The sequence below is a fragment of the Micromys minutus genome (assembly GCF_963924665.1).
Source record: "Micromys minutus genome assembly, chromosome: 22".
NCBI classification, from domain to species: Eukaryota; Metazoa; Chordata; class Mammalia; order Rodentia; family Muridae; genus Micromys; species Micromys minutus.
This window is the reverse complement of record NC_137957.1, coordinates 29,360,888-29,376,825: the sequence shown is the minus strand read 5'-3', so window position 1 is coordinate 29,376,825 and position 15,938 is coordinate 29,360,888. Positions and strand designations below refer to the sequence as shown.

General features: G+C 35.0%; 1 protein-coding gene across 1 annotated transcript in view; it reads right to left on the bottom strand.

The window, feature by feature from the left end:
• Positions 1-15,938, bottom strand: part of LRRIQ1 (leucine rich repeats and IQ motif containing 1) — a gene marked incomplete at both ends in the record, with an annotated part of 187,224 nt that overhangs the window by 145,328 nt on the left and 25,958 nt on the right. The window contains 2 exons of the mRNA XM_080935379.1: positions 5,273-5,423; positions 6,561-6,713. Of these exons, the coding sequence (XP_080791505.1) occupies positions 5,273-5,423; positions 6,561-6,713 (304 nt within the window). The remainder of the gene's footprint in view (positions 1-5,272; positions 5,424-6,560; positions 6,714-15,938) is intronic.

The following is a 15,938-nucleotide window of genomic DNA, read 5'->3' as shown; positions in this document are numbered from 1 at the left end:
AGAGGTGTGTTGGAATTTTTATAGATATTGCATCAAATGCATCTTTTAAGGAAAAAAGGTAATCTTGATATATCTCTGTCACATCTGATACATTGAATTTGAGCTTTAGTTGCAGGAGTTGTGTTATAAGCATATGACATAATTATATTCCTATCTCAAAAAAAAAATAAGGTGCTAGAGTGAATTTCAAATCCTGCCTATGTCATTTGCTAGCACTGTGACTTCGTCTGGTTTACTCCAGTATCTGAGCTTTGGCTTTTTTAAGTGTGGGTAGGAAGACGTGATTTACCCTCACCAATGAATTATTTATAGCATTGACATGAAAGGCAAGTGAAATTGCACATGGCTGAAGTATTTGGACAAAGGCTGCCTCTTTCTGTTACAGCAAATTGCTTTTTCTGTAAATGACAAATAAAACTTGCTTTTCATAGAACATGAAGTTATTTTGCAAAAAAAGTATAATTTTAATGTTTCTGTTCAAGTCATTAAGAACCAACATGAAAATTAAAAAATATAGAACACTTGATCATCACTTAGTTGTAAATTACTTGTTTTTCCATGGCATTACCTATTAAAACAATTTCAAGAAAACTCAAAATCTAAAGATTTCTTGAAGGCTAATTTTAGAAACATTAACCACCATGACCTACTTGTATTCTAAAATTGTTTCTTCAACTAACAAATAGAAAGAAATTTTTTTTACCAATTTTACACAAAAAAGACACAAATTTTACAAATTATACAAAACACCCAATTTAACTGCTGACCAACCAATGTTAACTAAATTATGAACAGCAAATTCAAGAAAAATAAAATACAATTTAAATAATAAAACACCCAATGTTGATTCTGATAAAAATAAATTCTCAAAATATAACTTGAGCCTTAAACATTTGTGTGCTCATGTTGAATTTGATACACTCAAATTCTTCTCCAATGAAAATGCACTTAAAGTGACAGAAGGTTCTGGTAATTTAAGAACATGAACAGTGCATTTTGTATTACTATACAGTTTGTACAAAAGTACATACTCCAAAAAGTTGGCTTACCTACTTGTGTCATTTTCTAAACATAGTATGTACTTTGTTATGTAGAATTATTGACACTGCCTCTCAGTTCCCAATTCAACATATTTTTCAATTATGGTTGTAAAATATCTATATTCCAATAGATATTACATGTAGGTATTTAAACTCTTAAAATCAGCAATACTTTAAAAATCAGTTTTGTCACTTCATTTTAACATTATTTTTGTAAAATGTATCTCTTATTTAAAGTTAATCTTGATATTCCATAGTGTCTCTGTATTATATTATTAATTTATAGTAAATTAATTTTACTTTCAAATGAATTGCTTTGAAGAGATTACTGGTAAAATCACTATCCATGTCTACTTAATCCAAAAGAAAAAAAATCAGTAAGATAAAGATTAGCTAGAGTAAGCCTGGTGCATACCACAAACATGGTGGGAGCTTAGCAAAGCATTGGCAACCAGTTAAATCTGAAACCGAAAACATAAAATAGCATGGTTTTTCTGCCAATTTTATTTCACCTCCTTAAGAAAAATTATACAGTTGAATTGTAACTCACTGACTTATAAATACTAATCCGTCTTTGTGCTCCTTCGTGAGAGTTCTTAAGAACTATAATTCACCCAAATGACAAAATCTATCTTTCCCTTTAGCTGGACCAGAATTTCTAAGCTGTTTCTAGAGATGAAAAACAGATTCCACTAGTCGTCAGGAAAGCACTTGCAAATATACAGTCTCCTCACACTCAATAAATACAACATTCTCGCTACACCCAACAGACAGCAGAGACATCTTAGCCTTGTTTGCTCTGTACTACAGAGATACCTCAAGCACATCAATCAAAGCTGGGGCAGTTTTCACATAAATCTTATAGATATCCTGTCCCAGGAAATCCATTACTTATACAAATTCACACACAGCATTACTGCCACTAAAAATGGCTATTCTGCCATATCTTATTACAAACAGCTTCTGCTTTTGGTTTTACTTCACTCAAGTACTCTAGAGTGTGCCAACAGAATAACACATTATCAAGGCTCTTACTTTCAGCAACAAAATATCACATTTTCCTATATGTATTTACACTAGAATTTCAAAATCAATAATGAATGAAGCAAGAGTTTCAATATTTCCACTTGTAAAAATTCATGGGTGGTCTCTGAGTATGTCTTAGAAGAACAGAGGACCAGAATACGAAAGAATTATTTTTGGGTTTTGATTGTTTGCTTGCTTGTTTCTTTGAAGTATATCCTTTAAGAGAACTGAAAAAAAAAGATGGCTTTGAAAAACAAGGATGTTTTCTTTTTCCAAAATAAAATAGAGGGGATTGGCTGATGGGTAGTGCTTAAATCCAACTGTGCCCTACCATACAGAAAATTACTGAAAAGAAATACAATAAATATTTTCATACCGGGTACTTTTAGTACAAGAGAGAATAAGTTTAAAATCGTCATAATTCAGTCTGAATGAATTTGTACAGAGAGAACCTTTGAGAACTGAATGAATGCACTTTGTTGGTGGACAACTTATGACTCATCGGTGCTTCCTGCCAGCAAGCAGACACCCTGCTGAGTAAGTGAAAGAACTGAGACCTAAATAAAATGCTGTTTATCATTACTAATGATAATGACCAATGTGATGAGATGATTTCTACAATAAAAGTAATAAAATCTGTTTTGAAACCATAGAAATTCAGAGTCTCAGTACTCTTGGCAGAAAGCCAAGAGTATACAAAGCAATATATTGTTATTCACACATTAAGAACTGACTTTTAAAACAACCCATTCAGTGTAAAAACAACCAAATAGAGAGCTTAAATAACATAACTGAATGGACCTTATAGAAGAAAATTGTCTCTTAATGAAAAAATATCCAGCCTCCTTTTATTCATTAAAATCAACCCATTGTAGGACTGACAGGAAGTTATTTAATATTCTAAACAGTAGAAATGCAAGTTTTTCTCTGCCTACAACAAAAGGAGACGGAAAGAGAAACAAGAAAGAACAATAAAGTTTTTTTAATTAAATCTCAACCTACAGCTACAGAGACAATTAAAATATGATCAGAGCCTGCTGAAAGGAATATGTGAATATTAAAGTGGATACAATAGGAAGAGCTACTTTAGGCTCCTACCACAAGAATATCCCAACTGTGATGGATGATACCCTTCAGTTGTGGCCAAAAGAAAGCCTTTTTCCCTAGGATGCTTTTGTAGGAGTATTTTATCATGGCAATAGAAAAATGATCTAGTTGCTTACATTGACATATTTGACCTATAGGAATTGCATATACTACATATACATATATATTACATATATATATGATACATATGTAAAAGATAAAGTATCAGAACAGAGGATTAGAAATCATGAAAAACAGAATTGTAGATACACAGTTATGAGCATTCAGATATAAAGCAACAGGAAGCTCAATGAAAATTGGTACCCTCCATGAAAGAAAAAGGGATCAATTAAAGTGATATAGTTAGTAGAAATCAGCAAGTAAAAAAGAAATATTATTTCAAATACCAAGAAGTGAAACAAGTATAAGGTCAGTGAACCCAGGCCAGAGAAGTGAGTTGTAAATTCCCCAGTGGAGATTAATTCACTTCTATAAGAAAAAAAAAAACAAACAAAGAAATGAGTGTCTTAACTTTAGTAACTACTAATGGCTACCCATTTAATACACAAAGATCTTATTGTTTTAATATATAAAAATAATGCAATTTTCTAATCTGCATTAAACAGGTATAAAAACAGTAAAATATGCAAATGAGTGATACTGTTCTACATTGTTTATGTGTGCATGAGTGCCTGTGTGTGTGTGTGTGTGTGTGTGTGTGTGTGTGTGTGTGTGTGTGTGTGTTTATGACATGTCTTTATTGAACTGGGAACCACTATTTTGGCCAGATTCCTCCGATTTCTGAGTATCTTTACAACCTTACCTCAGAAATTACAAATATGTGCTCCCAAGCATGACTTGATTTCTCATTTCTCACACACATACATGTGTGTGCACATATGTGTATATAGTGTGCATGTTATATGCATGTTAAAATATGTAGATGCATGGTAAAACGTTGTAAATGCATGTTGTGTTAAAGTCTAAGTGCCAGAGCTCACTGATAATTTTAATTTTAAATTTTAAAAGTAAAGTTAGCTTGTACTGAAGGTCTCTTGTCTCTTTCTTTGGTCACTAGGATTATAGGTAGATTTTTGTAAAAGTAACTTTTATGCACCAGACATAACTGTCATCCTGGAGGCTTACTGCTGAATAAGTTCACCCTTTCAAACTCTTTTTGAACTCCGACAGTCTGTTAACTAAGCTGTTCTTGCTCAAACTGCTCTCCAAGCTGAATGATTCAAAATGGCTTCTCTTGGCTTCTTACTGAATTGCTCTGCTTGAAAAAACTGCCTCCAAATTGCACAAACTGAACTGCCCTGACTGCACTGACTCTACAAATTCAACAGAACTGCATAAACTCAACTAAAGACAACTGCATTCAAATGAACTGCAATGAACTGCATTAAATAGAACTCAACTGAACTCTACTGCACTGCTAGACTCAGCTGAACTGTGCCCATGGAACTGCGCTCCACTCCTGACTCAACTCTCTGCTGCTCTTAGTTTGCTTCTCTTTCCTGTCTGTTTTTCTGAAAGTTGGGCACATACTATCTCTGATTCAATTTGTCAAATCTTTTTTAGATTCATGACTTCGTCTGCTGTTCAATTAGCCATCACTTTCAAAAGTGGCTGCTTCCTTCTACAAACTAACTTTACTTTGACTGTTTGAGATGAAAGGTGTAAACTAAGGGTGTGTCTATATTCCAACCATAGGGATTAAAGGTGTGTCATTGCAGCCTAACCAACATATATAGGTTTGGGAATGTGATCCCTTGCCAGAGCAGCCATGCTGCAGGATTTAAATTTCTCTGAAGATTCCCGCACTCATTCAACATTTAGCTAGATTCTCTGATCCAAACTCAGGTCATAATGCTTGAACTACAATCACTTTTACCACTGAGTATCTCACTCATATATTCCCAGGACTCATTATACAAGTCTTGGAGATACATCAAAGTAAGGTGTTCCTTCTTGCAAGTCAACATTTTACCAATGAAGATAGCTCCCTAGTTCTTGGAGGGACTAATTCTAAAAACGAATGAATGAAAGAAGATACAATTATGCAAAAAAGATACAATTATGCAAAATAAACGTTTAAATATTAAAATTGCTCTTACTTATTCGAGTGATTTTATTATGTGAAAGTTCAAGGCTTTGGATATTAGTGCATCCATCAAAACCATGAATAGAAGTCAGCAGGTTTTTATTAAGAAGAACAACAGAGAGGTTTTCCAAATTTTCACAACTGATAGTCTCAATGTGGTTTTCCTAGAGCAAAAAAGTACAAATATAATGATTTTATTTCAATGATAATACTTAAGCCTTTCAAAATGATTAAGGTTAACATACAATCTCTAAATTGACAAATAAGTATCTCATTTCTAAATGAATCATGCAAATAGCTATACTATCCAGAGGAAACATTTTTGTTATACCTGAATTTTTTATATTTGCTTAATATTCTTTAAATAAATAGAGGACAGTACAACAAAATATTTTGAACAAGCCAATTGAACACATTGAAATATTTGTTAGACGTGGTGCTTGTGGTCTTAGATGGGAAAGGTTCTGGTGGTTAACTGAGCTCTATCTTAGCATGATTCCTGAGTATATGAGGCAGGATAACTTTCCAATTTACTTTGCAGTTCTCTGACCTGTGAGGACAATGTTTCCACAATGTACCTGAGAAAACCCACTGAAAATCAGGTCCTTTACCAGAATATGATCTAGGTGCAAAGTTCTTGAGATAATGGCATAGACTGATGAGATCTTGTGGTCTTTGAGACATGCGACTATTTTCCAAATGTGAATCGTTAGAGGACAGAGGGAACTAGATTGTGAAGGAATATGAATGTGACAGTTTCCATGAAACCCGAGAACCAAATATTGGCACATATATGGTTCCCTCCAACATGTACTCATTGCTCAGCCAATGATATGCTGGGCACAATAATGCAGAGAGAAGCTTGATATGAACTTTTAGACTGGCAAATATCTGGAAGAACACTAAGAAAAAAAAAAAGGAAAAGAACAGGAAGTTTTGGAAATTTGAAACCCGGCTAATATGCGACAACCATAAAAGGCTCCAAGTCAACACCATACAAAATATTAAGCCAAGCCTTGCTGTAAATTAACAAGAAATCACATGGTTGCTTTTGATAATACTACTTTAAATAATGTTGTTTGTTATAGTCACCATAGGACTCATAAAATCATTAGTTTCTGGCTCTGGATATCAACAGCTTCTCTAGCCAGTCCCTAGGAGGTAAAGGCCATTGCACTTGCTTTAAACTTTGTGTATCAAGTTATTTTACTATGTCTTCAAATTATCACTTTTTTGAGATAAAAACCTGAAACCCTTTAATATTTGCTACATGATAAATGACAGTAAAACCAACCACTTGCCTGTGCATCGATGTACTTAAGGTTTGTGCAGTGGCTCAGGCCCTGCAAGGAAGTTAACCCACAGCGTCGGAGAGAGAGGAGCTGAAGACTTGAGCACTCTGCCAGTGTGGAGAGACTACAACTGGGCAAGTCCTGAAAGGTAATGGCTGTAACCTAGAGGTTTCAAGAACACTGCAGTGAGTGACATTGTTGAACAACGTAGTACAGATTTCATTATTCTTGCAGAGGTTTTCAAGAACGCACCTAAGTAATTATACCCATCAAGTCCTACCTTTATTACAAACTCAGTTTAGAACTAGCTCTCTGATCTCTTTGTCTTGCAACATAGCAAGATAAATCAATGCAATCATTTACAATCAGTTCAATCTAAAAGAAAAAATACTTGCATAAATATGGAAATAACATTTAAATTTTTTTCCTAAGTTTTGGTCATCTTTTTGGGCTTCAGAATATAATATATAACACACCACACATCTCTCTCTCTCTCTCTCTCTCTCTCTCTCTCTCTCTCTCTCACACACACACACACACACACACACACACACACACACATAATCATAAATGTCAGTAGTATGTGTTTGACAGCTGCTTTGAAATTCCTGAATCGCTGATAGGGCATACATTAATGAAGATAAGTAGACAACATGTGGCCTACTTTTGCTTAACCAGTAAAAGTAATAACATATTTCATCAACGTTGGGTACATAAATGTTCCGCTTTCATAATCATCTCAGAGTGTAGCAAGCATTCATTACTGAACACAATTCTTGCAGCAAATTACCTTTCAATTCTCATCATACACATATGTTACAATGGCAAATGCACTACTCTCTGAGTTTGAATGCAAACAAACAAATTCCATAATTAGAGAGGTGGCCATGTACTAGAAAATTAAAGCAATTAGGCTGGGAATTTGAGAACTCAGAACTTGACAATTACAGTGAGCTATGAAATGATAAAGGTTGAATGGCAGTAAAATACATTCTTGGTTTTATTTGGTAACATGCCTATTATAGTCAGAGATTGATGCACAATTGAATTCAGTTTCTTATGAGGTGGCAAACTCTCCAATTTCTGTCATGAATAAAAGTTATGTTTGCACCTTCTTAGATGCATCTGACTTTAACTATATACAGGTAAACTCACAGTTCCTTCTGTTTCTTTAAATGTTTAAAAATGTTTAAGGTTTTAAAATTATTGCCTTTTATGCCATAATATTTATATATGTATGTATATATATTATATATGTTATATTATATTCTAAAGTGTAAACAAACAACAAAATTTGCTAAAACTTATGGAGAAATTCTAAAACACTTAAACATTTAAAACATTCTATAATATAGAAATGGATCCTATACCTTAATCAAAGTTTTCCAAGCATATGATATCAAAGTAAGTGTGTATATTCATCCTTTAATACATACATGGTAGAAATAACATGTACAAATCACCTTGTATGCCTCAAATCTAGGTCAATATAACATTAGCAATCATGTGTATCCATCATGTTTCCTCAGTTTGAAAATATCAGTTGTATCATAAAGGAGTTTGATTAAATGTTTCCAAAATTTAAAAATTAATTATTTGTCTCAACTTGTAGCAAAACATATATATTTATAAAATTCATATTTTATTTTCCTGTTAAAGACAATATAAAAATATACTTGAGCCTTTCCAGTCTAAACTTGTGATCTGAGCAGACCTTGGGTATTGGTTCTGCACACATTCCAAAAAAACCCTGTGGAAGCCTATCTATCTAACATGCCTAGGATCACAGGAATACAGGATATCAGTATCACAGAGGAAGTTCAACTCCAAGGAGATTGGACACACCCAGGTGTACTGGAGCTCTGATGGTCACAGCTCATGGTCACAGCCAGGGTCACAACATCTTCCCCAACACCCAGCATAACCGGAACCCCAACAAGAAACACAAACCCATGCTCAACCAGAAGCATAGTCCTTTCAGATTGTATCTGTGCACAGAGCAAACTCAGGGCAAAAATATACCATGATGAACTCTCAAATCTGAACATCTATGCTCCAAATGCAAGGGTACCCATATTCATAAATGACACTTTACTAAAGCTCAAAGCATACATTGCACCACACACAAAAATAGTGGGAGACTTCAACATCCCACTCTTATCAATTGACAGATCATGAAAACAGAAACTAAACAGAGACAGTGAAACTTAACAGAAGTAATAAACAGAATGGATTTGACATATATCTATAGGACATTCCATCCTAAAATAAAAGAATAAACATTCTTCTCAGCATCTCATGGAACCTTCTCCAAAATTGACCATATAGTCAGTCAAAAAACAGGCCTCAACAGATACAAGGTGATATAAATAATCCCATACATCTTATCAGATCAAGCAAAAATAAAGTAATTAAAGACTTTAAATTTTAATGAAAATGAAGGCAAAACATACCCAAACTATGGGAAAAAAATGAAAGCAGTGCTAAGAGAAAAACTCATAGCTCCTAGTGCCTCCAAAAAGAAACTGGAGAGAGCATACATCAGTAGCTTGACAGCATACATGAAAGCTCTAGAACAAAAGAAAGCAAATACACTCAAGAGGAATAGAAGGCAGGAAATAATCAAACTCAGAGTTAAAGTCAACTAAGTAGAATCAAAAAGAAATATACAAAGGATCAAAACTATACAAAACCAGGAGACAGTTCTTTGAAAAATCAACAGGATAAAGAACCCTTAAGCCTGACTAACCAGAGGAAACAGGGAAAGTATCCAAATTACAAAATCAGAAATAAAAAGGTAGAAATAAACAACAGAATAATTAGAGGAAATTTAAAAAGGCATTAGATCCTACTGCAAAAGCCTATCGAAAACTGGAAAATATTAAGAAAATGGACAATTTTTTAGACAGAAACCAGGTACCAAAGTTATATCAGGATCAGATAAACCATCCAAACAGTCCCATATAACCCATAAGGAAATAGATACAGTCATTAAAAGTACCCCCTCAAAAAAAAAAAACAAAAAAAAGGCCAAGGCCATATGGATTTAATGCAGAATTCTATTGGATCTTCAAATACCTCATACAAATACTCTTCATGCTATTCCACAAAATAAAAAATGAAGGAAGAGTACCCAATTATTTCTATGAAACTGCAATTACTCTTACACCTAAACTATGCAAACACCCAACAAAGAAAGAGAACATCTGAATAATCTCCCTTATGAACATTGATACAACAATAATCAATAAAATTCTCATGAACTGATTTCAAGAAAATATCAAAATGATCAACCAAACAGAGGCTCTGACACAGCCTTGAACATACAGGCACAGTGGAAAATTTCCTGAACAGAACACCAGTGGCATATGCTCTAAGATCAAGAATTGATAAATGTTACCTGAAAATTACAAAGCTTCTCTAATGCAAAGGATATTTTCAATAGGACAAAATAACAACCAATAGATTAGGAAAAGATCTTTCCTAATCCTACATCTGATCAAGGGCTAATATCCAATATATACAAAGAACTCAGAAAGCTCGACTATACAGAATTAAATAATCCTATTAAAATTGGGGCACAGAGCTAAACAAAGAATTACCAGCTAAGGAACATCTAATGGCTGAGAAGCACCTAAAGATATGCTCAACGTCCCTAATCATCAGGGAAATGCAAATCAAAACAACCCTGAGATTCCACCTCACACCAGTTAGAATGGCTAAGATAAAAAACTCAGGTGACAGCAGATGTTGGCAAGGATGTGGAGAAAGAGAAACACTCCTCTACTGTTGGTAGGGTTTTAAGCTGGTACAACAACTCTGGAAATCAATTTGGAGGTTTCTGAGAAAATTGAACATAGTACTACCTGAAAACCCAGCTATTCCACTCCTGGGTATATACCCCAAAGACGCTCCAACATATAACAAGGACACATGCTCCACCATGTTTATAGCAGCCTTATTTATAATAGCCTGAATCTGGAAAGACCCAGATGTCCTTCAACAGATGAATGGATACAGAAAGTGGTACATTTACACAATGGAGTGTCACTCAGCTATTATGACTTCATGAAATTCCTAGGCAAGTGGATGGAACCAGAGACTATCATTCTGAGTGAGGTAACCCAGTCACAGAAGAACACACATGGTATGTATTCACTAATAAGCAGATACTAGCCACAGAAAACTGAATACCCAATACCCAAGAAACAATTTGCAGACCTTATGAAGCTCAAAAAGAAGGAAGGCCAAAATGTCCTTCTTAGGGAAGGGAACAAAACTCTCATGGTAGAAAATACAAGGTCTCTGAACAAAACACCAATGGCTCAAGCTCTAAGGTCAAAGATTAACAAATGGGACTTAATAAGATTGAACAGTTTCTGTAAGGCTAAGGACATTGTCAAGAAAACAAAACGGCAGCCAACAGAATGGGAAAATATCTTTACCAACTCCACATCAGATAGAGGCCTAATATCCAAGTTATACAAAGAACTCAAAAAGCTAGAGACCAGAGAATCAAATAACCCTATTAAAAAATGGGGTACAGAGCTAAACTAAATGTTCTTAATTGAGGAATATTGAATGGCTGAGAAACATCTGAGGAAATGCTAGACATCCTTAGCCATCAGGGAAATGCAAATCAAAACAACCCTGAGATTCCACCTCACACCAGTCAGATTGGCCAAGATCCAAATCTCAGATGACAACAGATGCTGGCGAGGTTGCAGAGAAAGAGGAACACTTCTCCATTGTTGGTGGGGTTGCAACCACTCTGGAAATCAGTCTGGCGATACCTCAGAAAATTGGACATAGTACTACCTGAAGATCCAGCTATTCCACTTCTGGGCATATACCCCACAGACACTTTAATACACAACAAAGATATATGCACCACAATGTTCATAGCAGCTCTATTTATAATAGCAAGAAGCTGGAAAGAACCCAGATGTCCTTCAGAAGACGAATGGATACAAAAATTGTGGTACATTTACATAATGGAATACTACTCAGCCACCAGAATCAATGACTTAACCAAATTCTTAAGAAAATGGTTGCATCTAGAGAATATCATCCTGAGTGAGATAACCCAGTCACAAAAGAGCAGACATAATATGCAGTCACTGATAATTGGATGCTAACCCCAGAGGCTCGCACTGCCACAGAAACAACTCACAGATGGTATGAAGTCCAAGAAAAAAAGAAAACAAAACAAAACAAAAAAAAATAGTCATGCTCAATCCTTACCCACCAAGAACACATTGACAAATTCCGGGTTGTACCCTGTATTACATGTACTGTCTGCTCATTGTAAAAAGAAAAAAATATCTTTACACACCAAGAAAACTTTGACTATTTCCAGGTTCCATCTTGTTTTACATGTACTTTATGATCATTGTTACTGATGGGATCGTTATCACACTACCAAACCTTTAAAAAACAAAAAAACAAAAAAAAAAAAAAAAAAAAAAAAAACAAAAAAAACAAAAAAAACAAGTACTGACAAAAATTTATTGTATAATTTTATGCAAAAAATGCTTAAAATCTGTACATTGATCTTCGTTTTGTAAAATAAATTTGTTAAAAAAAAGAAAAAAAAAGAAAATACAAGGTCAAATAGAGCAGCGATTGAAGAAAAGATCACTCAGAAGTCCCCCCCCCACCAAGAAATATGCCACATATGCAATCACCAAACCCAACCACTACAGCTGATCCCAAAAAGTACTTACTGGCAGGAACCAGACAGAGATGCCCCCTCAGGGACTATGCTAGAGTCATATAGATACAGCTGAACATGTTCACAGCTAACAATTGGTCTGTACTTGGAGATCCCAATGAGGTTGCTAAAGAAAGGACCTAAGGAGCTGAAAGGGGGTTGCAACCTCATGGGAAGATAATAACATTATCAACCAACCAAACCTTCCAAAACTCTGATGTAGTAAAACACCAAACTTTGTGTGCACTTTGAGAGACCTCTTGATACAGTTGGGTATGTAGCTGAAGATAGCAGTGTCTGGCATCAATGTGAGTAGAAACTTTTGTTCCAGCAAAAGCATGTTTTTCCAATATAGGGAAATGCCAAGGCAATAAGGTAGAGAGAGGGATCAGAAGGGAGTGCACCTTTGTGAAGGCTACTGGATGGGGAGGGGCGATGAGAGCATGGCGGCATAAAGGAATAACATCCCTAAAGTAAATACAGAGTATCTAATAAAAAAAAGGTAAAAAGGGGTTGCATGATGGAATATGGAGTGGAATGAGACTTTAAGATTTATAGTTAATAGAAGGAATTACTGAATACAGTAACTTATACTACAGCCTACAGCCGACAGAAATGGGTTCACATGTATGTGGTTGCCTGTGCATCCAGGAGGCACAACCAGCAAACAGAACTGTCTTATGTAAATAGAAATCGGAGTAGAGGCTCTTTCCTTAGGTGGAATAAATAGAAACTAGAACAGATGAATGAGTTCTTAACATACTAGTTACATTTTTGTTCTCGATCTGGAGTCTAATGTACAGACAGGCATTTGTGGAAGGTTTTACATCTGCATGCTTGTGCTCAATTTTCTGCATGTGTGCGATTAATTCTGCAATAAACTTTAACTCCTGTGCTTTGATATTATTTTAAATAAATATTTAAAACTTTTGTGTCCTCAAGTTCTTTTGGTTTGAGAACGAAGTGTCTCATCTATGGAACAAAATGATTAATTTATTATTGTTTTAATTATTACTAATTTTCCTGTAATCATAGTTTTTTTTCTCAAGTATTTGATAGATATGTGTTTGTATGTGTATGACCCAAGATTGCTATAATACTTTGGAAATTTGATTATTAACTATTCTGAAATTAAACATATAGTTTTCCCCTCACCAGTTGTAGAAGAGTCTTCCAAAGATTGTGTTAGGGCTAAGGACAAGCATGGGGTATGTGACACTAAATGACTGGAAAATCAAAGTAGGCAATTAACACTGAGTGGTCGAATGAAGCATCATGATTAACTGTGTGCAAGCAATAACTGCAAACACTTCCTGGAAACAAAAGAGGCATTTCATGTTATTTTAGAATTTTCATAACACATTAACATATTTTACTCTAAAAATATATTTGATGCTTCAAAATACAATGTAGATTGCATCAGTTAATTTATTATCATCGAAAATATGGTAAAGTCCCATAAAACACAGCCAATCCAATTATTCTATTAACCAGTGTAACCACATTACTTTTGAGGCTTAAATAAATTATTTCATTGTTACTTTATAAGTATAATTTTACTATTATGAATTTACTATTAAGTAAACATGTCATATGTATTAAATATGATGTATGACCCTCAAAAGTGTCATGACGCACATGTTCAGAAACAGTGTTCTAAAGAAGTAAAGAGAGCTAATTCAGCATTTTGGAAGTTGACAGTTCTCACGAAAGAAGAATGCATTAACAGAAGAAACACTTCAGAGAAAGGTTAGTACTCTTCTCACGGACAGAAACCAACAGGTAACAAGGAATAATACTACAGTTCCTCTAACAAGTTTTAGTCTCAAAGCAGACATCAGTGATAGCCTAGAAATGCAACCTGTACCTCACTCTAAAATAAGCACTTAAGGAGAGGCATTTGTTTGTTTTTAAGTAACTGTTACTGATATTATACTGAAAATCCATAAATGAGCTAAATAAATGAATTTTAAAGGGAGTGGCATCAAACTGTATCATCCAAGCAGAAGCTAGTGAAGAAGCTTAGCAAGTGGCTATCCCATAGCTGCATAGTGCTGGCAGCCATGACTAATCAATGACTAGGATACAGAGGGCATGTTACTGGGCAAGTTCTCCCTCTTATTCTGTAATATTGCTTTTATCTGGCCAAAATGACTCCTCTAAACCTCATCACCAGCCAGAAGTGGTGGTGCAGACCTGCAGTCTGAAATACTCAGAGGGTTAAAGCAGGAACATAATACTTTCAGATTGCTAATGGCGGACAGTGAGCTCAAGGTCAGCCTGGGAAATTCCAGGAGACCTTGTTTCCAAAACATTTTTTTTCTTACAAAAAAACAAGGAATAGATTTGAGTTGTAGAGCTCCAGCTAGCATAGTTAATTCCCCAATACACAACCAAAGTAAATCAACAGACTCTACTAATTTACTTTCCTTTCACAGAATACACATGAATCTTATTGACAGCAGTTAAAATTTATGGGCCATTGCTTTGCTTGTATTGCATAGGGACAAATGCCGCATTTTTCTGTTCAGTTCACCAATAATTATTGGTCAAATACATTAGACAAATAAAAAATTACCAGGTTAATAAAATACTGTATTATTTATCATTATGTTTATTTGTCTAGGCACCTGTCTATATAAGAAAATTAATATAGACTGGGGGTGACTTGGTCTGAAAACACTGTAGTGGCAAAAATGAGGCCCTTGATATGACATGAAAGACAAATAAGGAAGAACTCCCACGCTAGTGCAGGCCTGTGGTCCCAGCACATGGAGGATAAGGAATGAGTTTCATGACTTTAAGGCCAGTGTGTGGTCCATGACATGACCCTGCCATTTTTTTAATAAAGGCAAGAAACCATGAAGCCATAAAATGTCATGAAAGCATTAAATACATTTTAATTAAAAGGAAAGTTAGAAGATATAGGGCCACTTGTGAATGGTTCAACTCTCTGGAGTGCCCCATCTACCCCGTGATACAGGTACTAGTATCATCTCAGAAGGTTAATATCCAGAATCATGGTCTCTTCTGGAGAACAAGAGGCACCCTCCTTGTCTTAGAGTCAGGAGCTGGTGCCACACACGGAGAATCACTGGTAGTTTTCCTTCCAGTCTCTTTTGAGGACATGGTGGCAGAAGCTGGTCGCCCACTACACACAGAAAGGCTTAGTGTCTCTCCCTGAAATATGGTAGATCTCGTTTCTGCATTTCATAGGTGGAACTGGTATCTCTCTTCTGCCTCAAAGTCAGTTTCCATGTGTGATGAGTAGCCTGGTGTCCTAACATATTCTGTAGCATTTCAAATATAACTTTTTTAAGGTTTCTGAAAATCCAGCACCAGGGTTCTGATGATCTGAAATTTCTACCCTAATCCTATCTAATACTAAGTACCTGAGAGTTGATTCTCAGCTTCATTGACAGACATATGCCACCATGTACAATTTACTCTAATAGTTAATTGGTACTGGACAGCCATTTCAGTTCAAACTATACTTGTTCAAACTGAGATAGAAAATATTATCTTCATGCCTATAAAATAATTTCATAAAATATATTTGACTTCCAAGGCACAAGTTAAAAACGTTGAAACCCATTTGAAGTACCATACCATCAAACAACCTTAAACATCAATTTCTGGGTCTTTAGTTTGGTTGATGGTGTATTCTCCACAGC